Source organism: Manduca sexta, chromosome 5 (genome assembly GCF_014839805.1).
Source record: "Manduca sexta isolate Smith_Timp_Sample1 chromosome 5, JHU_Msex_v1.0, whole genome shotgun sequence".
Lineage (NCBI taxonomy): Eukaryota > Metazoa > Arthropoda > Insecta > Lepidoptera > Sphingidae > Manduca > Manduca sexta.
Genome location: NC_051119.1, coordinates 4,257,191 through 4,282,731, shown reverse-complemented (window position 1 = coordinate 4,282,731; position 25,541 = coordinate 4,257,191). Strand labels below are relative to the sequence as shown.

The 25,541-nt window shown below is 37.3% G+C and overlaps 1 protein-coding gene across 1 annotated transcript in view; it reads right to left on the bottom strand.

The window, feature by feature from the left end:
• Window positions 1-4,310: 4,310 nt before the first annotated feature.
• LOC115442300 (photoreceptor-specific nuclear receptor) overlaps window positions 4,311-25,541 on the bottom strand; it is a 45,702-nt gene continuing 24,471 nt past the window's right edge. Inside the window, exons 5-11 of the mRNA XM_037444600.1 lie at window positions 14,359-14,473; window positions 10,317-10,456; window positions 8,042-8,129; window positions 7,495-7,603; window positions 7,135-7,249; window positions 6,120-6,239; window positions 4,311-4,995 (exon numbers count right to left, since the gene is read on the bottom strand). Coding sequence (XP_037300497.1) covers window positions 4,757-4,995; window positions 6,120-6,239; window positions 7,135-7,249; window positions 7,495-7,603; window positions 8,042-8,129; window positions 10,317-10,456; window positions 14,359-14,473 — 926 coding nt within the window. The 3' untranslated portion in view covers window positions 4,311-4,756. The remainder of the gene's footprint in view (window positions 4,996-6,119; window positions 6,240-7,134; window positions 7,250-7,494; window positions 7,604-8,041; window positions 8,130-10,316; window positions 10,457-14,358; window positions 14,474-25,541) is intronic.

Genomic DNA, 25,541 nt, shown 5'->3' with positions numbered 1-25,541 from the left:
AAACAGTGATGCAACTGGTGTAGCGACTGATTGCCATGCGTATGCCGGATACCGTCTAGGGAATGTAATATTGGGAAGTATTCAGTTCGAGAGCTGATATCTGATATTCTGATATTCAACACCCAGTTCCAAAATTTGGCGAAGTGATGCCAGAATTGACGTTCATATATTAATTAACATTTTAAGGCAATAACATACGCTTTTTTATATCACAAATAAAACAATTTTAGTACTCATTGGCAATAATTATACTTTTAAAGTTGAATAAATCACAGTAGGTAGATTGTAAATATAAACATTAAATAATATAAATGTTATAGGTACTAATGGAAAACTTAAATCATTTTGTATTAATAAATATACTTATAATATTATATTACGCAACATCATTAGTTCCATTTAACGGGTATAATATTTATAATTACAACCTGTGTAAACATCATAATTAATATGTAGCAATATTTTAATAAGATAGTTCTTACTTATTATTAATGAGTAACTTTTTCAATTTTAGGTATAAAATATGAGAAAGCATGTGCTGGAATCACGTTGTGCGTGGTGGCAGCGATCACCTTACCAGTAATTAAATCCGGGAAGACTCATTGCAAATTCAAAGAATAGATCTTATTTTAGATCACAATAAGACTATTTTGGTTGCAATACCTATCTGTAAAAAGCCTGAAGCAAACCTAAGGCAGGTCGAGCCTCTTCCTTTCGATTCGTGGGTTCCTTAAGTCGAGGGTCCTTAGCATATTGCCGTCATGCCACAACACCGGTTCAAACATACCGGCATTTGTTAACTGGTAAGGAGTATCACCTCCCGTCAGGCGACATTCTAGGTATATGGACCCCACTTACCATCAGGTGTACCTATTTATTTTTTGGTTACAGACCCCACAGTTTACACCGAGCGAAGCCTGCGGGCAAGATACCAGTTTCGACCGTTTTAGCGACTGCAGGGCTCTGGAGGAAAATTAGGAATGAAGTGTTGAGGAAGGAGAAAGGACTATCTTAGAATGGGCAGAGCGGGGAAAGAAGGGAAATGTTCGCGAGTGATTATAGCCCTCAATGTGAACTTACAACCATGAGTTTTACACATTTTAGTATGTCTAGGATCGCGACAAATGTCCCACAAGAATGTGGAGGAAGAAGAATCCCAATGTGTCACAAGAATTGCCCTGGGAGAGCATCAGGTGTGTTGAGGACACTATTTCAGAAGGGTCCTATGTCAGTATTTGTTGGGACCTTTTTAGGGCAATGCGATCTTTTCAGCGCTCGCTTAGTTTAATGCAGTTATGGTCCAAGAAGGGCCCCTGAAGCTAGGGGACCCGTATATCTTGGCAGTAGCTATGCCTCTGTTTTAGACCTAACTCTGTCCCATGATGTGATAGGGAGCGAGCCAATCAGTTACAGGCCAGCTCATCCCTTAGTAGATAAAGGCAATCCAATAAAACAATTTGTAATTAGACATCACATTTATTCACTAATCAACTAAACATGCAGACTTAGCTATTTGGTTATATTTTGGCAGTTACATTATAAGCGACGACGCATACCAGCGTATTTACATTAGGCATCTTAACTTATTAATACTTTGTTTCATAATTAATTCAAAAATGTCAATAAATAAAAACGTAGTTTATATTATTGCCGCTAGGGCGGCGCCACGTTTGTGCGCAAATTGACGCTTTAGAAACCTACATTTTTATTCTGTGGCATTCTTTATTATGAATAACATTTAATATGACTGTGCCTAACTTGCAATATACTAAAATTGGCATAAAAACTATAAGTCTTTAATGCCAATTAGTAAAACAATTATAGTAGGTATTGATTGCCAAAATGGCTATGTATTACAATGATTTGCATGGCACTGGGCACTGGGTACTGACACAATATCATTATAAGTGGGTAATGACATTCAAATATCATCATCATCATCGTTATTACGTACTAGTTTAATACAGGTTGGTTTCACACTTAAGACTTATGGCCGATTCCTTAAGAATTTTCTCATGACCAACGGTTTCGTAGCCAATCAGAATAAAGTATGTGGCTTACGAATGCATTATTTTTATTGGTTTATTTTTACTATTTACGCTAAGTTAGTGGTTGGAATGATGTATTGGAATCGACAGTTATGTTGTACGATATTTTGGTCTACATTTTAGAAAAATCATGTAAATGATTTTTAGTTACTTTAACTGGCATTCCCAATTAAATTGGGTCGAAATCAAGCAGCTATTGGTAACATTTATATTCCGTAATATGTACAAAATTCATAGAAATACTTATTTAATTAGTTATTTAATGTTATTTTAAGGTATAAGCTGTTAATATGGTCATAATCATGATGGAGAACTCAAGATTTTCCGGCTGTCTCCCGAGCGAAAGGCTTTGAGTTTTCGTTCCATACATTTACGGCGCACGAGTTTTGGACGGGAATTTATAAGTTTCACGAGAAATTAATTTAAAAAAATATATTTTAGATTATTTTGATAATTGAAACCACCAAAAAATTCACATCCAAATAAATATGAATACTTTAGGTGATGCACGGAATCAAAAATTTTTGTGTCGATTTGAAGTTTAATTATGGAATTAATGAAGCAATTTCTATACTTACTATAAAAAATATTTAATTCATGCATTCCCGCCGGTTCCGGGTACTTTTGACCTGGTATGTCATATATCTGACATTTGAAGGTTTAGTAAGGTCGACCCCTACCGGCTCTTTCAAGAAATATAAAATGTTTGATTTTTTTTTTTCTTTATTTTATGTATGTTCTAAACATATATAATAGTTATTGCGCCGTTTTGCTCGGGAAGCACATTCAGAAACCAAATAGAGCGTGTTTCAACTTTATATAAGTATATAAATAAAAGTGTGTCTGTTTGTTTGTAATATTGAAATAGTACTTCAGCTCTTAGGTTCAAAAAAATAAATTTTATTTGACCATTGGGATTGTATAATAAATAATTTTTGACAAGTCAAAATTCCCGCACATTTTAAAACTTCAGTGAGGCAACGAAACGTACAACGTACAGCCAAAACGAATAATCCTAACACATACATGTATTTACATGGAACATAACCTAAAAATCTACGCTAAAATCGAATCACTACGAGGCCGTGTTTTTCGTTTCAGTACATATTTACACTACATTACATTGAAGACTAATAAAAAAACCAGCTTAGGAATTATATATCTTCATGTATAGTCAATAAGGTCGATATTAAGCGCCCAGCTTAGGAATTATATCCCTTATATATAGTCAATAAGGTCGATATTTTAGATTTAAGCGACGCGCAGACGTCAACTGGAGCAGCTTCAAGTTATAAATTCGTGGCAACTAGTTGTTTATTATTACAATAAACAATTCTAACCACTTCATTCGGATCGCGAAAACAGATCAATTAGAATAAAGTCGGTTGACACATGACTTATTTTCATTTGTTTATTCTTACTATTGATCAACAGATACCGTTTGGAATTCTTTATTGAAATCGGACGAGCGTTGACGAAGCATTCATCACGCCTTTATTACTAAAGGATAGGCAGATTTGCAACAATTTCTCGCCATATGTATCGTCTCATATAATAATAGGATGCGAGCCTATCGCCTTATCGGCCACAAATTCCAGACTCCATCAGACTGACAAACCAAAAACAAATTGCCCAACCCGATATTCGAACCAGGGATCTCAAAGCAATGTCGTACTACGCTACCGAGGAAGTACGAGTCACGTCTAGTTTTCTCAACCGATATTTTTTATTACTAACTTAGAATAAATTCCCAAGCTTCCAACAGTTTGCTTTTCTCAAACATCAAGCGAACCTGTGTGATTAAACAATATTTACATTTATGACTAGAATATTAATGGCCGAAGTTGGTAATGCATGACATTGTCTTTGGTACCGTTTATACCGACATAATAATGGCAATGAAAATGAATCACAAAGATCTACACATCCATTAAACTTATATACAGCGACTATTATACACACTTATACAAGGTCATTTTGACCTGGTGTTACTAAATGACACCACATACTCGTCTTCACCTTTGCTGACATTGTGCCAAAATAATTAATAACGAATATTTTCGCGAAAAATTCTGGTTTTAGTTTTTTGATTTTTTGGTCATTTTGTAATGTTATTTGAATATAGTGCGCGTCAGTGTATTTCTGACTGAAAGTGTGATGTTGCTATTACGACAAATTCTCTTAGAGTAGTAGTAGTAGCTTTAGGGCGCGTAAAATTAAAATTACTTTTTATTAACATTTATTTTGTTCGAAACTTACACTTTTTTATTTTACATCTACGGCTCAAGTAACTTATTGTAAAGTGTTATTTCCAAGTAGATAAATATGTGATTTCATCTAGTAACGCCATGTCTAAATGACCCTGTATTAAATAATATTATTTTAAACGTAAATAGACTATAAAATAATGGGTTCGTAGAATTAAAAAAAATATTTTGTAGAAAAATAAAAATTGATTTATCATAACGTAAAATAAACTATTAAAATAATGAACACAATAAAAAAAAAAAATGTTTTTAACAAATCACATTTGGTAACGTTATCTTATTTGATAAATACTTAATGTTCGCATAAAAACTGTTTCATCAGCGAAATATACAAACACGAATACTATATATTTACGCATTATCTTAAATACACAAACACATAAAAATACGCATTTTTGCGTAAATCGGCAAATATGCGAAAACTGCGTAAAAAGGCGAAATTCAATTCTTATACATATCTGCGAGAACTTTCTCCATGGGCGTTTGTCCGATGGTCTTCGCGAAGAACTCCCTCTCTAGATGCTGGGGGGAGACCTGGCGCAGGAGTGGGAGGAGGAGTAACAGCCTCCCGAACCTGGCAGGCGCGGCGCCGTGTGCGGTCCTCGCGTGGGTCATCAGCATCACTTGCGCCTGGTCTTGCAGGTTCTCAATTTGTAGAGGATCTTTGAGACCTCTGGTTTCTGGGAAAAGTTTCAATAATATAAGATAGTAGGTATCTTGTATGAGAGTATCTGGGTACGATAGCAACGTATTTTTTTGCTGGCAAACAATGTGCAATGTTATACTCAGGCCTTTTTTTGTCACTTCATTTTTGGGAGCACGCTAATTCTAGAAAATTGTAAGTACATAATTTATGTTTTTTCTTTACGATTTAATGGCAATTTTTCGATATTTTCGATCTTTCCTTTAGGGACACAGTGTGCCCCTGCAAAGAAAATCCTGGTTATACCCAATGCCTATTTCTTGCAAGAAACAGCGTGCAATGTTGTTGTTCCTCTAGACCATTCGACCCAAAGTAATTACTAAGTATTATGAGGCTTAACGATTGTCTCAGTGTGACGAGCGAGTAGAGTGCCATGCAAAGTTTTGTAACTATAAATTCTGTTTAGTGTTGCTATTATTTACAGCGATCGTATTACTTGCTGTAAGACAAGAGACTTGCTAATCTAGTCTTTCACTTATATAGAAGAAACAATTTTTTGTTGGTTTGCCCACGCCACATTGGATAAGAAATCGTGAACAGGAGTTAAAGAAGAAAGAATTGCAATTATACAGTCTTGTATTTCGAAAACGAATGGGAGGAGGGGAGAAGATCAGGAAATGTTCGCGAGCCATTATAAGCGGCGATAGCCTATTTGGGTGTAGAACGGACTGCTAAGACGAATGTCCGCAGGTTCAAATCCCAAGGGCACACACCTCTGAGTTTTCTTAAATTATGTGTGAATTATCGTTGGCTTTAACGGTGAAGGAAAACATCGTGAGGAATCCTGCATACCCAAGAAGTTCTCTATAGGAATTTCGAAGGTGTGTGAAGTCTACCAATCCGCACTAGGCCAGCGTGGTGGACTAAGGCCTAATCCATGTCAGTAGTAGAGGAGGCCCGTGCCCAGCAGTGGGACAGTACTACAGCTACATACATACAGGGCTGATATTATTATATTATATTATTATTATATAAGATTCAATGTGAATTGGCAACCATGAGCTACACTCACTTAACTGTGTACCTAGGGCCGCAACAAATGTCCCCCTGTGTATGGGCGTGCATTATACAATATATAGTTCTATTATTCTTGTTACTGACCAGACTTGAAGAGCACGATGGCCTTCATGCAAGCGAACTCGGCGGGATCGACGAACACAGCTCTGTACCGCGCCAACACGTCGCGCAAGCGACGCAGCGTCGCAGAACTAGTGCCCGTCTCTGAAACAAATAGACCTGCTAGATTCAGGAAAAACCAGGAATATTGATTTGTTATGTTTACGCGAATGTTATAAATTGAAATAGAACTATTTTATCGCGGTTTTTTATATTATCATACATAATATCACGCATTTATCCCCGAAGGGGTATGCAGAGGCGCAACTAGGGCACCCACTTTTCGCCAAGTATGTTCCGTCCCATGATGTGATAGAGGGCGAGCCTATCGCCATATCGGGCACTAATTCCAGACTCCGGGCTGATACTGAGCAGAAAAACCCAGCCACCGAGGCATTCAGTTTATATTATCATTTCTCCCAAATTTCGTAGACTTTACACCCTTCGTGGTGTGGTCCACACAGTTAGTGTGGTCTCACTATTTAAAGAATAACAGTAATATTTTGAAGATGGCAGAAAAACAATTATAAGCACATGATAATAAATTAAAAAGCATATTCCAAGGTTAGACCATTTTCTGGATTAACATAAAATAAGATAGAGGTCATAAATACACTTTGTTTTCGACAAATGCTTTTCACACAAGCAAAATTGGTACTAAAATGTCTCGAAGAGTTGATCATAATTAATTGCGGGTTAAAAAGATTTGTGTTTTTAATGATTCGCCGAGTTTTACTGCCTGGAGCCATATAATACGTGCTGTCAATGCTGGCTTACAGAACTTGTAGTAGCGGGTGGGAGGTCAGCTTATTGTTTTACAGGAGCAATGGTGGTCAGAGTGCAGAATAGTATTGGTCTTTCTATTTGATTAATTTCGTTGCGGGATAATGATAAATTAGTTTTCCCTGAGACCAGCTAAGCTTCATCGATCGGTATCATAATGCGTGCCACTGCTGAATCTGCAGGAGTTGTAGAGGTAAGGGCGGGAAAATCACTATACCTTGGTCTGTTTGTTCGCTGCCGAAGAGAGCAGCGCAGGCGGCGTCCAGCGGGAGGCACCACTGTATGGCATTCAGCAGGAACAGCTCCGACCACGACTCTTCCAGGAGGATCACCTGGAATGGAAAATGATCCTCCTTGTAATACAGGTAGTTTTAGTTTTAGTAGTTTTAAAACTTCATTACATGATATATATTAATTTGATTGTTGAAAGGTAAAGTCCGGTAAGCGGCCGAGCGTAATGCCAAATATTTTTGCAAATTAGCTAAAAACTGGGTTGCGCCAACCACACATTGAAGTTGATTTAAATTTCAACCTTATCGAGCAATACTTTGATACCTTTTTGTCAAACAATTCATACCTGATCTCTGAAAGCAAGGCTGGCGAACGATGGCAAATTCTTAGCCCATTTGACTGCCATGAAGAGTAACCTGGCCGCGGTCTCCGCAGCACTCTCTACTCCCAGAGGTCTGGAATGTAGAAATATAAGGTAATTAAGCAAATTAAGCAAATTACTATAGTGTAGGTCAACAAAATTGCAGTATTGGGTCAACTAAGTGATCTTCAAATACCCACATTGTAAGAATCATGAAGCCGTTTGAAAAAAAAACATCATATTCATATACATGTACTTAGAATTTCAGTGAACTAATCCAATTATTACTCAAATGAAGTCACTAATAACTACATACATTAATAAATATAGGACATAAAATAGAGGAGAGTATAAAGTAAACAAAGAAGCCAGCTCGGGCTGACAGGAAAAAAGAAATAAAACAAGATGTAAATAATCCTAATAAAGATAAACGGACGAACGTGTCGCGATCCTCGCCGGTGAGGACGGTAAAGGCCCTAGCCTAGCTAACCTACCAGCCTTATAGTAACATATAATGAAACTTAAGTATTACCTGTAAGGGATACAGCTCTGCGGGTAGCTTGGTACCGGAGGCGAGTACGAAGACGAGTCTTCTTCATTCGTTACGTCGATGCTATCGTCTGTAACAATAATATTATCTATAAATATTATAAAACAAATTCAACAGATTTTTTCAAAATCTACTAAACGGATTTTTGTGTGGTTTTTACTAAAAGATAGTGCAATTCTTGAGGAAGGTTTAGGTTCACAGTATGTTACGGTTTTATGTAAATTGGCTGATATATAACGATTACTGTTGGTCCACCTTTGCATCTGTCTACTTGTCTGAACGCGATAAACTCAAAATCTACTTAACGGATTTCGATGCCATTTGGTGTGGAGATTGAAACCCTGGTAAGTAAGCAGCTATTTTAACACTGGATAATATCGGGACTTTTATCACGGAAAACTCATGCACACGTGGGACGCCGCGAGCCAAAGCTAGTATAAAAATAAACGTGTGCATCTATGTTCGCTGGAGTACGATCCAAAACGTCTGGAGCGATTTTAATGAAATTTGATAATCTTCAGATTAGTTCAACGCGTTATCTTGTGGAGTTTGGTACCGATCGGAACAGAAGTCATTTGTTTATATATAATTAACGACGCGTGCGACGGCTATAAAATAGCTCACAAAGATCTTACTAGTAAACGACGGTACATCTGCCTAGTTATATGTATAACGCTTTGTTCACTTCTTCTGAAGTTAAGAATCATTCAACAAAAACAACTGAATAATTATTATTACAGATGTATACAACGTTTATTAGTGTGGTGGAAAGTGAATAAGTACATAGTGTTCTTACATGAATGTGTAAACAAATATGACTCTTATGTTGATATACCGAAGTATATTAAATAAGAATATACAGTAGCCACTACCTACCTAGAACGTATTCTCACATCAATAATTTGCATTACAAAGTGTAAAGTTTGGTTCTTGAATTTATTTTCATTTACTTTATTTTACATGCTTGCTTTAGTTATATAATTTTGCAGAATGAAGGTTATTAAATATCAATATATATTGTACTAAAATATTACTGAGACGGGTACTAATGTGCAAAACTATATTACTTTAACATTTTTAATTTAGAGTATTTTATAAAAGTGAACAATTTGTTTGTTTAAAAGCGCATTAAGGCGTTCTGATTAATCAGGAACTACTGGTTTGAATTAAAAAAATCTTTTAGTGTTGGACAATCGACAAGACGAGTGGAGCATCAATGAAAAATATGGCAGGAACGTTATTTATTTTGCATAGCTGCAAGTTTCATGTATGACGGAAATTGTTCCTCTTAAAAGTTCCAACAGACATTAAAAACAAAGTCCCCGGCGCATCTGTCTCCCAGTCTGAACACGATAAACTCAAAAATTACGCAACGAATTTGGATGACATTTGGTATGGGCTTAGTTTGTGACCCTGGGAAGGACATAGGCTACTCTCATCCCGGGAAAACTTTCACGCTGACAAAGCTGCGAGCAAAAGCTAGTTATTTATAATAAATTGTTTTATTTTTAAATTGAAATATCTTGTCTTGTCTAAATTCTAAGAATTAATTACAAAATACGAATAATAATTATGGTATGCTAAGGTGGTTTGGGCATTTGGAGAGGATGGATGATAAGAGACTGACAAAGAGGGTTTATAAGGCGAATGTGGATGGAAGAGCCGGTAGGGGTCGACCGCACCGAACCTTCGAATGTCAGATATCTGACATTCTCAGTAAAGGCCAGGTCAAAAGTACCCGGAACCGGAGGGAATGCATGAAAGGATTAATGAAGGTTGAGGAAGCGCGAGAAGTATGCCAGGACCGTGCAAAGTGGCAATCTATAGTCTCTGCCTACCCCTATGGGATAAAGGCGTGATACTATGTATGTATGTATAATTATCTTAAGAGTTCATAGTCTGGTGAAAAACTTAAGGAAAAGAAATGAAAAAAAATAACGATCTTCTATTTCACATTTTAGGTGTCTAGAGTGCTGTCTCCATAGTTATGGTTTTTATTTATGTGATATTTCGAAAGTCGTCTTGCATTACAATTGATCTGATCTGTAACGTAAGTAACCTGAAAGTTCAAACAGGTCGGAAAGTACTGTCGACTGACGAAGGTAATCATCTCTCGTCAGTTAATTCTTTGAACCCCATTTCACTTACCATCAGCTGCAGTTTGGGTCACTTTACTGTACCAATCACTACTTTTAATCAATATACTTAATTGTTTCATACCAGGTACCAACTACCAAAATTATTCGCCAACACTTACCATCGCTATCACTATGAGCTCGGTCGTCGTTGTCCCGCGAGGAGTCTGGCTGTGCAGGCGGCTGAGGCGGCGGCGCGTACTGCGGCGACAACAGCGGGTACCGCGCCGGAGACAGCGCCATCGCGAGGGACACTGGAGGGCTGGAGATAGGACATTAATTAGTCTGCTTGCGGACAAAAGATAGGTCGTGAATATGAAAGAAAGGAAGAAACAATTATTCGCACAATATACTGGGACGCACATAAACATTTACGAGGTACAAAAAAAAACGTAGCGGGTTCGGGCAACATGCATCCCATGATATTGCCGAAAAGTTTCCAGTTTACCACTAAATGCCGGACAAGTTGTGCCTGGCGGTAGGTTTCAACTGAAACCTTCACCTAGTAGATACTAATATGAGACTAATATGGTTTCATGAAGTCCATTCTAAAAATAAAACAGCAATGTAGCTTTATGTTAGTGGAAAAGTTTTTAAAATTGGATCATTAGTTTCGAAAATTGGCAGATTGATTTAATAATGGTGTACTTGAACTTAAACTGTTGGCAGATTCAATCAGCTGTCGATTACATACATACGCTTTTCATACTTCAAGTAGGCAATTAATGCCTCTTCCCAATGTGTATGCCGTTTTAAAATGTAAAGGGCGAGCCTGTTATCATATCGGACACCATATCAGGTTGCCGGATCCAGGATTGGAACCCGATACCTCAGCTCAGTCGTGCCAAAATTAATATAGCTTGCTGATGCTTTGCGGATTATGATGTTTGCACCTGGATAGCGATCACAATTCACAAGGAATGAATTTCCCCATAGTGGCCCACGTAGTCGTGTAGCGTTTTGGAATCAACCTGTGTAACCGGTTTGAACAGGCTGGCATAATTGTGTCGATCATCTTCCGTTAATCAAATTACTTAGAACACAAACCATAGATGAATTTAAATACCAAATTTTTGAACTAAAATTTGTAAAATCGATCCGAAAATTTCAGATTGTAATCAAATTCGTGCTTATTATAGAGTCTACCTAACCTTTTCTGAAAGAGTCGAGTTATGTATTCCCCGTAAATAACTTGATGAGGCCATGACGTCAAGCCGTCCGTGCGAGTCTAAAGCTAAAGTAGAACGATCAAAGGTTGGCACGGCTGACTGGCCGGCCAGTTCGTTCAGGTGATCATGCCAGGACTGACCGCGTTCGTTGACCGCACACCATGCGTGAAAGTACGCTTGAGCGATATGCGTTTTGTATAAACGCGTAATTTCGCTTGCACAAATAGTGGCGCATTTTAACCGTTATTATTAATAGTGAATTTATTTTTAATAAACTCTAAACACTGTATTTATAATTAGGTATAAATTGTTTGGAAATCTGTAAAATATATTGATTTTTATTATTAAAATGTATTCTGAAAACCAAGATTAAGCCTAGTGACAGTGAGGTGCATTTCGTATCAAGTGAGTTTTCTTAAAGTCTAAATTACAAATAATGGTTTTTACCTCAAACCCTTTGATTTATGGCAGGCAGGCTATTCATAACTCCTCTTATATTTAAGATGGCTTTAGGAAACGATGGTTATTTATGAGAAAACTCACTTAATTACGTAGTTGGCTACTTTTTTAAATACGTTTATCAAATTTGTTGTTATCTAAAGCCTAGCGAAAAAAGATTTTCAATCCACACAATAATAAATAAGTTTCAAATATAATTTAGTGTAAGGGGGGAGTTGTTGAATAACACAAACTATGACGTCACCGGCTATAACGTTGCATGCGTGAAACAGAGATAGCATAATAACCCACCATGCCCTTTTGCTGACAACAATATTTCAAATATGAATAACTGCTATAATTTTCAATCTATTTGATGCTGATTTTATAAAAAAAAATCTTTTTCGTATAAGTATTTTCTGATACATATAAAAATGTAAATTAAACATAGAAAAATACTATATCATTTGCCTGTATTAAATATTAGTAAGATATGACGTCACAAATAATACTTTAATACGAAATCGTCGCGACAAAAAGTCATTACTACAAATCTATTTTATTAAGCGATAAAAAAACAAATAGAATTCGATCATTGGACAAACACATTCAATTGAAGTGGCTAACAGTGTAAGCACACGAGCATAATCGTATGATAATGTAATATTTTTAGATATGAGTTATGGTTGGGGATGTTTATTCGAAGGGCGAGCGGCTTGGTGTGAATATTGTTCAGCTTGGAGCACCAAGTTTTTTTTTGCGAAATATAGGCTTATATGATTTTTTAGGGATAAAAAAGAGAAACTCCTCACGATGTTTGCCTTCACCGTTAAAGCAAGCAATAATTCACAAAGAATACACACATAATTTGTTAGAAAAGTCAGAGGTATGTGCCCTTGGGATTTGAACCTGCGGACATTCGTCTCGGCAGTCCGTTCCACAACCAACTAGGCTATCGCCGCTTCTCCACTATTCCTCCATCTATTTAGTTATTTATGCGTATTATAGCTAATAAATAGTTTTACTCTTTTCTTAACAAATTACTACCACAAAGGATTATATTAGCAAAACTAGCAGAAGTCGAATTCCGCTACTCATTTTTGCATTATAACAATCACGGCAAGTTGATCTCTGTAAATTTTAAAGCTTGTAAAACTTGCGGCAAGACGCATTTATATTATTGAAATACGGTAGTATATATTTTATATCCGCCTGATTAGCGACCACCGTACACAAGGTGTTAAAACCCGCCATAGTAGCCCACGTAAGTGTATCGCGTTCCGGGATCAGCCTTTCTATATCCGATTCCAACAGGCCGGCAAAATTGTGTCCACTGCAGAGGGGTAATCATCTCTCGTCAGTCAAAATTCTACTGGACCCCACTCCACTTACTAGGTGCAGTGGAGTCCACGTTTTAAAAAAAAACTTGCTTTTCTTTGCTAACACTTTTCAAAGTCAAACGAAACGCTAACCCACTGAAGCGGCTGTCTTTGACTTCTCTCGTGGAAAACGTTTCAACACTCTTCACACGTTTCCTTTGAGAAGTATGCGATGTGGAAACTAGTGTTTTTTGCGTGAATATTATGGGTTAGGAAAAGTAGATTTGCTAATATTCAAGTTGACTAATGGGTGTTCGCGGCTTCGGCTGCGTTCAATTTAAGCTAGTTAAAGTCATATATTTGAAAGGAAAATTTAGCTAATGATATTGCCAAGTATATTCCAGAGTTGTTCAGTCATTAAGTCAATAAAAGATTTTTTTACTCGTCTCGCTAGTTTTAGAAAAAAACGCTCTCGCAAAAGTATATTATTTAAATAGTTTAAATTGTCAACAACTGTCACTTTTAACGCAACTACTACATAAAAAAATACAAGGCGAATTTATAACCTCGAACTTTTTTTAAAGTCGGTTAAAAAGGCCAATTTACACATACTAATGCCGTTTTGTGTCAATCACGGTAGGCAACGTGCATAAGCATTGGTTTTTATACAGGTGATAGGTCTCTCATATTATGTGAGAGTCCGCCTGGGTAAGTACCATCGCAATGTCTATTTCTGCCACCAAGCAGCAGTGTGTAGTTACTATTGTGTTCCAGTTTGAAGGTCATTGTAGCCGGTGTAATTACTGGACACAATAAAACTTAACATCTTGTCTTAGTATTGCGAGCGCGGTGGAATACCAAACTATATTTTGTAATTCAAGGTGTTGGATGGTGTTTCTACTGTTTATGAGCGATCGTATTGCTTACCATCACTCGAATGGCAAGCTCGTCTCGTCATTCAAAGCAGTAAAAAATACTCTAGCAGAAACTTCTAACTTCTAGCAGAAGGTGAAGATAGACGCCGCGTCCTTTATATGTGGTTGAAGGTACTTAATTTTTATAGTTTCTGATAAAATAATAAATTATCGTATATAAACGGTGTTAGTTTTTATTAGGAAATTACACGAGTGGAAGCTTGTAAGAGGACAGAGCGCACAGTATTTTGTTTTTAGAAGAAACCTATGCAGTCACAATGACATTAACAAGGAGGTTGCGTTCATATTTCTTCAGTTTCTTACCCAAACACGCCCACAGCGACGGCAGCTTCCCTCAGAGCTCGTTCTTGATCCATGTCCCGGAGCGCTTCAGGTCTGATGGTGGCAGTGTTGCGCGGCTGACGCTCGTTTTGCACGGCTACGGACAATAAGAAATTCGTATTGATAACTAATCCCTCTCAGAAGTAGAGGAGGCTCGTGCCAAACAGTGAGACAGTTTATAATACAGGGCTGATATTATTGATAACTATTGAAATAACATGTCAAGAAATTGAAACAATTTATAAGTATGAAACTTATACCAAGTTCGAAATACGCTAGTATTTTAAACGATTATAAATAAATAGCGCGGCGATGGACTAGTTGGGTGTGGAGCGGACTGTCAAAACGAATGTCCGTCGGTTCAAATCCCAAGAGCCCAAACCGTTGACTCTTCTAAAATGATGTGTGTATTCTTGGTGAATTATCGCTTGCTTAAACGGTGAGGAAACATGCGTACCTGAGAAGTTCTATATAGGAAAATTGAGGATGTGTAAAGTCTACCAATTCGCACTAGGCCAGCGTGGTGGACGAAGGCCTAATCCCTCTCAGTAGTAGGGGAAGCCAGTGCCTAGCAGTGGGACAGTATATAATACAGGGCTGATATTATTATTTTTAAAATCACTCATTTTTGTTGGTTTATTCTCGTAATGGGTATTAAGATAAAATAACCGCTTTCTAAACCGAATCATACTTTCAAAATGCTTGAATATACCTTTGTTGAACCCACATTTAAATTATTTTAAACTAGGGAAAAGTATATTGGCGTGTTTAGTACATTATTTCAATTTAATATTATCATAGTAGTCTGAAGGTAATGTCAATTTATATTACAAATGAATAAGTACTAGTAGAAAGAAGGACGAATGAAACCCCGTCTCGCTTCACTCCTTTTCTCATTATCTCTCATAACTATTAGTAATGCAAGTAATAGTGGTAGGTCTCTCACATGTGAGAGTCTGCCTACGTAGGTACCACCGCAATGACTATTTCTGCCGCCGAGCAACAGTATGTAGTCACTGTTGTGTTCCAGTTTGAAGGACATTGTAGCCAGTGTACTGGACAGAATAAGACTTAACATCTCATGTCTTAGGATGGCGAGCGCAGTGGAATACCAAATAGTACTCTGTAATTCAAGATGTTGGAAGGTGTTTCTACTGTTTATGGGTGGTCGTATCGCTTACCATCAGGCGAATGGCAAGCTCTTTTCGCCATTCAAAGCAATAAAAAAACTAAAAATAAACAAATAATCTAATCAGAATTCAAGTAGACTATGACGCGTTCATCCGCCTAGAATTAATTTACTCGTATAGGCATTTTTTTTAATATTCAATTATGTTGAGAAATAATAATTTCTAAATTATTTTAAGTATTCATCGCAAGTCTTACTTTGAAATTTTCGGAAGAACCAGGCGCCATGTTGGGCGCCATCTTAAAAATAAAGGTCTGATATTTTTATTAAGAAAACTGGATATTATAATTTACTCAACTCCAATTCTATAGACAACATTTTATTTAACACCAATACATAATTCCCGATTAAGCGGCGATAGCTTAGTTGGGTGTGGAACGGACTGCCAAGACGAATGTCCGCAGGTTCAAATCCCAAGGGCACACACCTCTGACTTTTCTAAAATCATGTGTGTATTCTTTGTGAATTTATCGTTCGCTTTAACGGTGAAGGAAAACATCGTGAGGAAACCTGCACATCTGAGAAGTTCTCTATAGGAATTTCGAAGGTGTGTGAAGTCTACCAATCCGCACTAGGCCAGCGTGGTGGACTAAGGCCTAATCCCTTTCAGTAGTAGAGGAGGCCCGTGCTCAGCAGTGGGCAAGTATATAATACAGGGCTCATATTATTTATTATTATTACATAACTCCCTGAATAACCTATAACGTACCAAATATATTATTCCAACAAAAATAATCAAAATTACGAGCGTAATGATAATAAAATCAACTCAAATCCGAACGAGACACGTAACAAAATAAATGATTTTCGTTTCGACAATTTTCCATGGAAATAAAAATGTCACACGCCGGGCGCGCCCCGGTCTCCCCTGCCCCCCCGAGGGAGGTGGGGGACGGTCGGAGGCTTCTATTTGATTTTATTGCCTCGGCGTCGAACGAGCGCCTCTTACTCCTAAACTTCACGTACAGACGTTCACTAGTTGGATGCAGGATATGCTTGCGGCTTTATTTTTTTTTTATTTGGGATATAAATATGAAATGGATGTTTTAGAAGGAAACTGTTTTAATTAGTGTCCTTTTGAAGGTTCCGTACTTCTAGAGGAACCCTTATGGTATTATTTTGTTGTTTGTCTGTCTGTTTAGACTCTTTTCCTCGGGTATACATAAAGATATCAAGTTGTAATTTTTATAATATTCTCGGGACAACGATCTCTTTCAACTGTGAAAAAATTAAATAAGTAACTCAACGCGATCCAAAAATATGATTGTATATGATGTATACTTTGCGATTTCACAAGAAAATAAAACCTATAACATTTCTCTACAATATATGTCAAGAAAAATAAATTAAAACTATAAGTACGTATTTTAACAACAAAAAAACTATTTTAATATTACAAACTTATTATTTGCCGTTGGTGCAATAGCCGTGTATAGGGACCGAACAGCAGTTACGTTTTTCAAGTTTGAACTTATGTTCTTAGATACCACTTACAGGTTTTTACGGAAACCTCGGCACGCGAGTCCAAAGCGCGCGCGACCGGTTTTTTAATTTGTCTCAAAAATTAATAACAAATAGGTAATAATGAGTCGTGATGCCATAAAAGCGTTTTGAAAGGTGTTTATAGTCTCTGTATACTTATTTTATATTAGGACAAGATATCCTGCATTTCGCATTTGACTCAGGAACATAAGGTCAATAGGATTGAACATTTTTTGTGATAACATGGATGGACCAATCGAATTATCCTTTATCATTATTAAGTCTCTACTTACCCAATAATGATTTCTTATGTTTACGCGAATGTTCTACAACTTTTCAAATGTTCTACAAGACTTTGCAGCCTTCATGGTCACGGGGGGGGGGGGGGACTGAGGTGTTGTTTATCCGCAAAGTCAGAGTTACAATATCTACCTACATTTTACAATTATATAACTTTTTAAATTTTAGCTGTCTTCGAAACGTTAGGAGAAAACTAAAATATTAAAACCGCGATCAAATCCGAAAAATAGTTTAATTTTAATCTCTACTTGCCTATTCTCATGTCATGGAACGGAATACCTACGACGAAAAGTGGATGCACCAGATTCAGATATTCATCAATCATAAAATTCATCTGCGTTCTTTAATTATTGTTCTTATTCGCCCCATTTTACTGTACTTTACGTCGATGACAGCGCAGTGTCGCAGAGCGGTCGCTTACTACACGCTCAGTGACACACGGACAACCTTTCCCTTACACATGTATCTCGCAGTAATGTTCCACATAAAGACACTTTATTACCGCGCTTTCGTCTTCGATTCCTCTTTCCATTTCTTTTATTGTTCCATATATTTGTGGTATACACATAGATTGGATTTGATTGGGTACAGGTTTTTATTGGAGAGATTTTATTAGAAAAACAATAATTCCTAATTAGGAACGTATAAAAAATCGGACAAGTGCGAGTTGGACTCGTACTGAAGCTTCAATATGAAGGTAATAGGTAGGCCCATCAAACATAAGACAAGCTAGGTTAAAGAACAAACTTAACTTTTCCATTCGATCCTTAAATACAGTTATTTCTCCAACCGCAAATAATAAGTTTGTAATAGTAAATTCACTTTATTTTGTTATTACAGAACATATTTACGCTTTTCAGACTTCTTAATTTACAAGTGCAGTAAGACATTGCTTCTTGCCCAATTTCATGATTTTAGGTGAACGGGAAATACCCTATAGACTTGATTCGCTTAGTAAAATCGAAAAATATGCGGAATAAACGGTCATATCTTTTGAACGTGTTGACGTTTAATTTCACAGCTGAAAGAAACCTTAAAACCAAGCTTTTGATATCAATTTCACTTCGATAATTGCGCATTTAAAAAAAAGGCTCTTGACAAACAGACAGACGGAAAGCAATGTGATCCAAAAGATTCCTTATTAAAGAATGGGATCCTAAAAAACTATAAAAGAACTTTACTTATGAAAGTAAGAACAATAATAAATATTATGAACAAAAAAAATGCAATCGCATTGATAAAACTCAGGGTTAGAAATCGAAGAACCCCAGTTCAGCATAGTTACGCGCTAAGCCATAGGTCATCTTGACCGTATTTGTATTAAGCACGCCATCCATCGACGTCCGCTAAATAGACAGTAAACAGAAGTGGGGTTAACGTAAAATCCATACAATAGTTACCCCCTCCCCAACTATAAATCAAATCGCTCCTCCCACATCCGGCCGCAGCCATCTTTGAGGTCTCACTTCCGGCGGGGCGAGAGAGATCGAATGACGATAGTTCACGCGTGATAGAAGGAGACAGAATGTGTTTTGTTCGTGATTTTTGAAGTAACGAGTGAGGCTGTGTAGTCGGGTAGGTTTGACTCTAAAGTTGGGAATTTTGATAAATGCCCTAATTAATTGTTTTAAGTATTAAATAAATTTGCTGGTGGTAGAATATATTTTATATCCGCGCGGATAGCGAGCAACGTACGCAAGGTGTTAAAACCCGCCATAGTGACTCAAGTCGCGTTCCAGCATCTGCTTGTGTATATCCTGTTCCAAAAGGCCGGCAAAATTGTGTCTACTGCCGAGGTGTAATCATCTCTCGTCAGTCGACATTCTATTGTATCCAACTCTACTTACCATCAGGTGCAGTAGTCACTTCGCTGTGCCCGCGTGAAAAAATCTTTAAAACTTAAATTGATCGATAACTTTTAGTGCAAATAGCTTTGGCTCGCGGCTTCGACCCGAGGTTTCCGGGATAAGAGTCCCGCTTTATATTTTTCCCGGGATAGAAAGAGCCTAACGCCTTTGCAGGGTCTTAAACTATCACCGGACAAAATTTCATAAAATATAAGTAGATTTTGAAAAAATCGATAACATAAGGAATATTCACAATAAATCGTGTACACGTTAATTTTTAAAAGAAACTAGCTGACCCGACATACGTTGTCCCGTCTTAACTATGTATGCACGCGCGCATTCTGTCGATCGCTGACAGTTATTTCAAACCGCTGACAGTTATGTAAAATTAATATTGTCGTTAAGTTTTCTTAAATTGTCTAATTTTCCGCGCAATTTTTTGATTTTTTTCTTTCATAAGAACCTTGTCCTGACAATAACAAACACAAAAAAAATATTTGTAAAATCGGTCCATCCGTTCACGCGTGATGGCGTGACCAAGGGAAATAGGGTTTCATTTTTATATATATAGATAAATGGGGATTAAGAAGGAGGATTAAAAACCTCACTCGTGAATAAATCATAATCGTAATGTATGTATATACAAAAATTTTAACAAGCCGATGTCTGTACGTTATAGATATTGAAGAAATTAATATAGGAGGGGATTTTTATTACAGCAACAGAAGCCAAATCAAGTTTTTACAGTTTTTGTCTGTCTGTATGTTTGCACACGCATCACGCAAAAATTACTGGGTGGAATCGAATTTTCACCGATGCAATGTACCTATTGCTAGAGGTCTTACTTGAAATATACGCTCCATTTTATTCCAGGAAAATACAGAGCAGGACTTTTATTCCGAACGAAAACCCGTCGAATTGAGAACCTCCTTTTTTAAGTCGGTTAAAAAGCCCATAGTATCAACCCTTTATCACGATTAGTGTCGGATTTATTCTCATTTTTTGCCTCGAAATGTGCTACAGACTGTATCCAATGAAACCTTGGATATATTTTGGCGAACACTAGATTATCGATGTGTAACCTTCGGATCTGCCGACATTATTAAAATCTTAAATCTTCCATTTCAATTAAAAAGCAATTAATTGTAAGTGAATTTCGCATCAAACAGAACATCTACAATAATTGGAAAATAAAATCACTGAGATCAGGTGGCCGACCTCATCTGTTCAACAGCCCTGGATTAAAGCGGACGCGTCAAAATACCACCCTCTCTTTCGCACTTACTCGCGCGCGAATATATCCGTCTAGCTCGCACACGACTTCTGTCCATCTGATTCGGCTTTATTGGTTATTGATGCTAGCTTTGTGTTAAATAGTAATTTATATTCTACCAGTATTCGAATAAGGTTGAATTTCAACAGAAATATATGTAAGGGAAATCGAAAATGCGACCTAAAGCCTTTTGAAGTCAGTTTTAAAAGTTAGAAATCCTTTCGTACCAAATGTTTGAAACTGACGCGGGTTATTAATCTGAACTTAATACGTAGTCCAGTAAAGTTGAAATTTGAACGCTGCGGGACGGAGTTGGGATGTTTCAGATCACCCGAGCGATTAATATAGGGTAGGATTTGGGGGTTTTATGGGGGGATTAAAATCGCATTAATCAGTGTCTGTTACTTTAGCTTTAACTCCGGTATAAACAGTTAAGTGTTAGGGTTTGCGATGTTGAATAGCAGTACAATTGTACAGATATATTATACATGGTGTTGCTCGTGGTTTCGCTTATGAAAATCCTTCCGCAACCAAAGTCCATAAAACACTAGCGATCTATAACGTCACTTGAACAACGCTAGCTCCATCTATTTCAAAATCCCATAATTTCTCATAAGACCAAATTGTCGGGGTAAAAGAAACCTATGTTAAGCCAGGACAAGGTCTCCCAGTATGTCAAATTTCATCTAAATCCATTCAGTTCTTCTGAGTTTATGTCTTACAAATATTTTCACTAACTTTCGCAGTTATATTAGTAAGATATGATCGGTACTACACTGGGCTCTTGTTACTTTCCTCCACTAAAAAATTATGTCCTCCAAACCAAATTTCGGCCACGGCGGCTAATTTCACCGAAGGTCAGCCAAGTACGCAGTAGATATTATAGTGCACAAGTATGCGCGCAATACACAAGCACTCTCTATTCCTTCACTCGCACAGTCCGACGAGACAGCAATCCGACATGACCGGAGAGAGATCAAGCGCAGGACCAACGACTTTACGTGCTTTCCGAAGCATGATGTTATCACAACGCTAACTTCTTGATACCGAGCTGCGACGTAGTAATTTTTTGAAAATGGAAAAAATTTACTCACATTTTTTTTGGGCCGACTCAGTATCGAACCCAGGACCTCAGCGCAATAGTCGTACCGTGTACAATTACTACTACGCCACCAAGGCAGTCAAAAATATTATACGTATGAACACGTATACCGAACTGTACCTTAATATTCCGACACCGCCTCAGGTAAATTGAAACAAAGGCGTCAAGGAGACCGTTAATTAGAGCGGGGCTTTTGACTACCCGACGCATAATGAGACATCTCAAAACGTAATAGAATTACCTCCGGCTCCTCTATGTGAAGTCTACACAGTACAATATTCACTTGCGTTTTTATCTGATTTTTTATATACTACTAGCTTTTGCTCGCGGCTTCGCCCGCGTGAAGGTGTTTTCCAGGATAAAATTCCACTGTTTGATAAAAGTCTTGCTACATATTTTCCCGGTACTTATAGGTTCAAACTAATTTTATCCCCAATCTATAATTTCAGTTCAATCAGTCGAAAATCTAAGAACATTTATACAAACTTTCATCCCCTATTTTATCCCCTTAAGGGTAGAATTTATCAAAATCCTTTCTTAGGGGATGCCTACGTCATAGTAGCTTTATGCATGTAAAGTTTTAGCCCGATCCGTCCAATGGTTTGGGCTGTTCCTTTATATATCACTGTCAGTCACCTTTGAGTTATATATTATATTAACAACTGAAGTTAGCTAAAATTGAGTTTCTCGAAGCCGACCACTATTTATGTACTATGTATTTTGAGACTATGCAATTTTGTCGCGTTCGCGATTCACTTTCACTTTTGTTGAGTTTCAGAACGCGATATTAGATCCTCCAACGCGCACGCGAATTTGAACTTTATGCAGCGGTATTAAATTACAAATTGACTCTCCATTTTATTTAGAAAACGTTTGTGTGGGAAATAGAAAAATGCTGTTTTGAGGATTTTCCCGGCAATTATTCGAATTTTTCTCACCTTTTAAGCCTTCCCTAGACCTCCACGAATTATTCAAGACCAAGATAAGATAAATCCGTTCAGCCGTTCTCGAGTTTTAGTGAGACTAACGAACAGCAATTCATTTTTATATATATATAGATTCAAAATAAAACAGGGTCCACAAGATTTAGAATGTTGTTTTGGAATAACTTAAAAGGTTGATTGTTGTTGATATCGATTTTTTTTATTGCTTTGAATGACGAGACGGGCTTGCCATTCGCCTGATGGTAAGCGATACGACCGCCCATAAACAATAGAAACACCATCCAACACCTTGAATTACTCAGTATCGTTTGGTATTCCACTGCGCTCCCATCCTGAGACATGAGACGTTAAGTCTTATTATGTCCAGGAGTTACACTGAATTTAATGATTTAATTGTATAGTTGACATATTTATATGTCATTAACAATGTTTCGAGGGGCAACTGGAGTGGTTTATGTAAAGAATTATCAATGAAGCGAGGTTTAGATTACTAACAACTTTCAACAATCAAAATCAAATAAATCGATCAAAAGCGGCGATAGCCTAGTTGGCGGTGGTACGGACTGCCGAGACGAAGGTTCAAAACTCAAAGGCACCTTTGACTTTCCAAAGATATTTGTGTATACTTTGTGAATCTTCGCTTGCTTAACGGTGAAGGAAAACATCGTGAGGAAACCTGCATACCTGAGAAGTTCTCTTTACGAATTTTGAGGGTGTGTAAAGTCTGCCAAGCTGAGGCCTAACCCCTCTGAGTAGTAGAGGAGGCCCGTACCTAAGAGCGGGGCAGTATACAATACAGGGCTGATATATTTTTCAGCAATCAGCATCATATTTACTTTATATTCACACATAAAGACAGTAGGCCTTAATACGTCTGCGGGGACATATCCGTCTTGCAATTACGTGCATTCTACTCGAAGAACAGCTTTAATACCCATAAAGGTGAAAGAAAAAGAACCCTGTGTATCTACCTATACTTACTTATGACCCTACAAAATAGGTTAAGCTTAGTATCGGATTCATTGTAAAACAAATCCATTACCGAAATATTTTCTTTTATCAGTTAATTCTTTCTTTCCTATTACATCTGACCTAACTTTTACTGTATCAGTAGCATATGACACGTCTCTGCCTACGCCAGAAGGAAGGCGTAATACTCCAAACACCACAGATGTAAATACAATAGACATCCGTGCCCTCCGCCACTCCACTTGGCAAATCGAATCAGCCCGCCTTTGTGCCTGCGTTATGTTAATTCGCTGAACTTAGTTTGATGGGGCTTTTGCTTCGCCCCTGAGTCGGTTTTTGTCAAGAAAATGATTTCGGGTAGATAGAGAGTTTTTGGAAATCTTAGTTAATGTTATTTTGTGATAGTATTTGAATGTTTGTAGACCTCAAAATTATTATATAGGATACTCGTGGCAAAATGGGTGGTGGCATTTTTAAACACATAGAACAAGCAAGATTCATTATTTGACGATATTTTTTTGAAAATATTTATCTTTACATCTGTACCCACAAAGGGCCCAGATAAACTTTTTTTCATAATAATATCCGCCCTGTATTATATACTTTCCCATTCCTGGCCACGGGCTTCCTCTACTACTCAGAAGGATTAGTATACGACTCTGGCCTAGGACGGATAGGTAGACTTAATAAACACTCCAAATCCTTATAGAGAACTTCTCAGATATTCAAGTTTCAGAAAACCTGATAGGAAAGAAAGATTTTTTTTTTCACAGACCGATATGCATAGGTACAAACGTTAAAGGGGGAAAAAAAGCCTGCAATTAATAATATCATTATACACGTTCCGGAGATCAAACTCATTCAACATGGCAGTATTACAATAGAACTACGCCAACCATGAAGTATGGAGTCAGTAATTTAAGAATGTGCGTACACACACGCCTTTTAACCCAAAGAGGTAGGCATAGGGCACATCTAGCGCACTCATTTTTCGCCCAGTGTACGATCTATAAGTCCATGATGATGGGGTATATCAGGCTAAAATTCCAGACAAAACTCGATCACCTGTAATAAACCTTAAACCTTGGACCTTAAATTAATTTCGAAAAGTGCAATACGAGAGATACTGGTCCGTTCTTATCGACGTTAATGTCGACGGAATCATAATAATAACATTTTGCAGTTCAAATAAATTATTTAATTTTCATATCACTTTGCCCAACTCGGAACCTAACACCGGTGTCGTACGATGCACATTCAATAACACCACAGAAGCAATCAGAATGAAAGTATGTAGTTAATACTTTATTTTTCATACCCTGAACAACTGCTGCAGCTTGTATTCGAATTCACAGTGACAAAGTTTGCACGCAATCTCACACTCTACGTGCGGTCCCGCGCAAGCCTCGAGGCACGCTTTGGACTTTAATCATCTGTTTTAAATTTGTCCCTCATTATGACGGGGGAGTGGTCGTTATTAGATTCGGCTTAAGGGCATTTGCGGCTTTTTAAATATTTAAATGTTTTAATGGTTTACCTATCGTGGGGACGCCAAGATTCCCGCTGGGTTCGCGTCAATTAGTAACGTTTCTTTGTTGAGTTAGTTTCTGGTCGCGGTTTGCACGCGTAGACTTTGTGATAATTGATGCAATTTGGTTTGGTTTTAGTTTGTAGTTTTTACAGATGAAGAACATGAAATTTCCTTGGTGTAATCAAAATAAACAGGTCAATTTTGAGAAGGACGAGCGCACCAAGGTTTCGTACAAACTTACAGGTAGGGTATCTGAGTATATAAGTTCAAACTTGAACAACTTAACTTTGCGGTTCGATCCCTAGACATGGTTAATGCACCAACCGAAAATAATTTTTATTAATCTTTGGAGGCGGCCTATGCTCAGCAATGGACTTTATGTGGCTGATGATGATGATGAATAGTAAATTCTCTTTTTTTTGTTATTAATGTACAGTGCAAGTAACAAAGTCTGCTCAGCTAAGAATTTATTGGTTTTATACTTATGTCTGACACGCTTTTGTATTTTTTCTTCAAATGAATATGGAT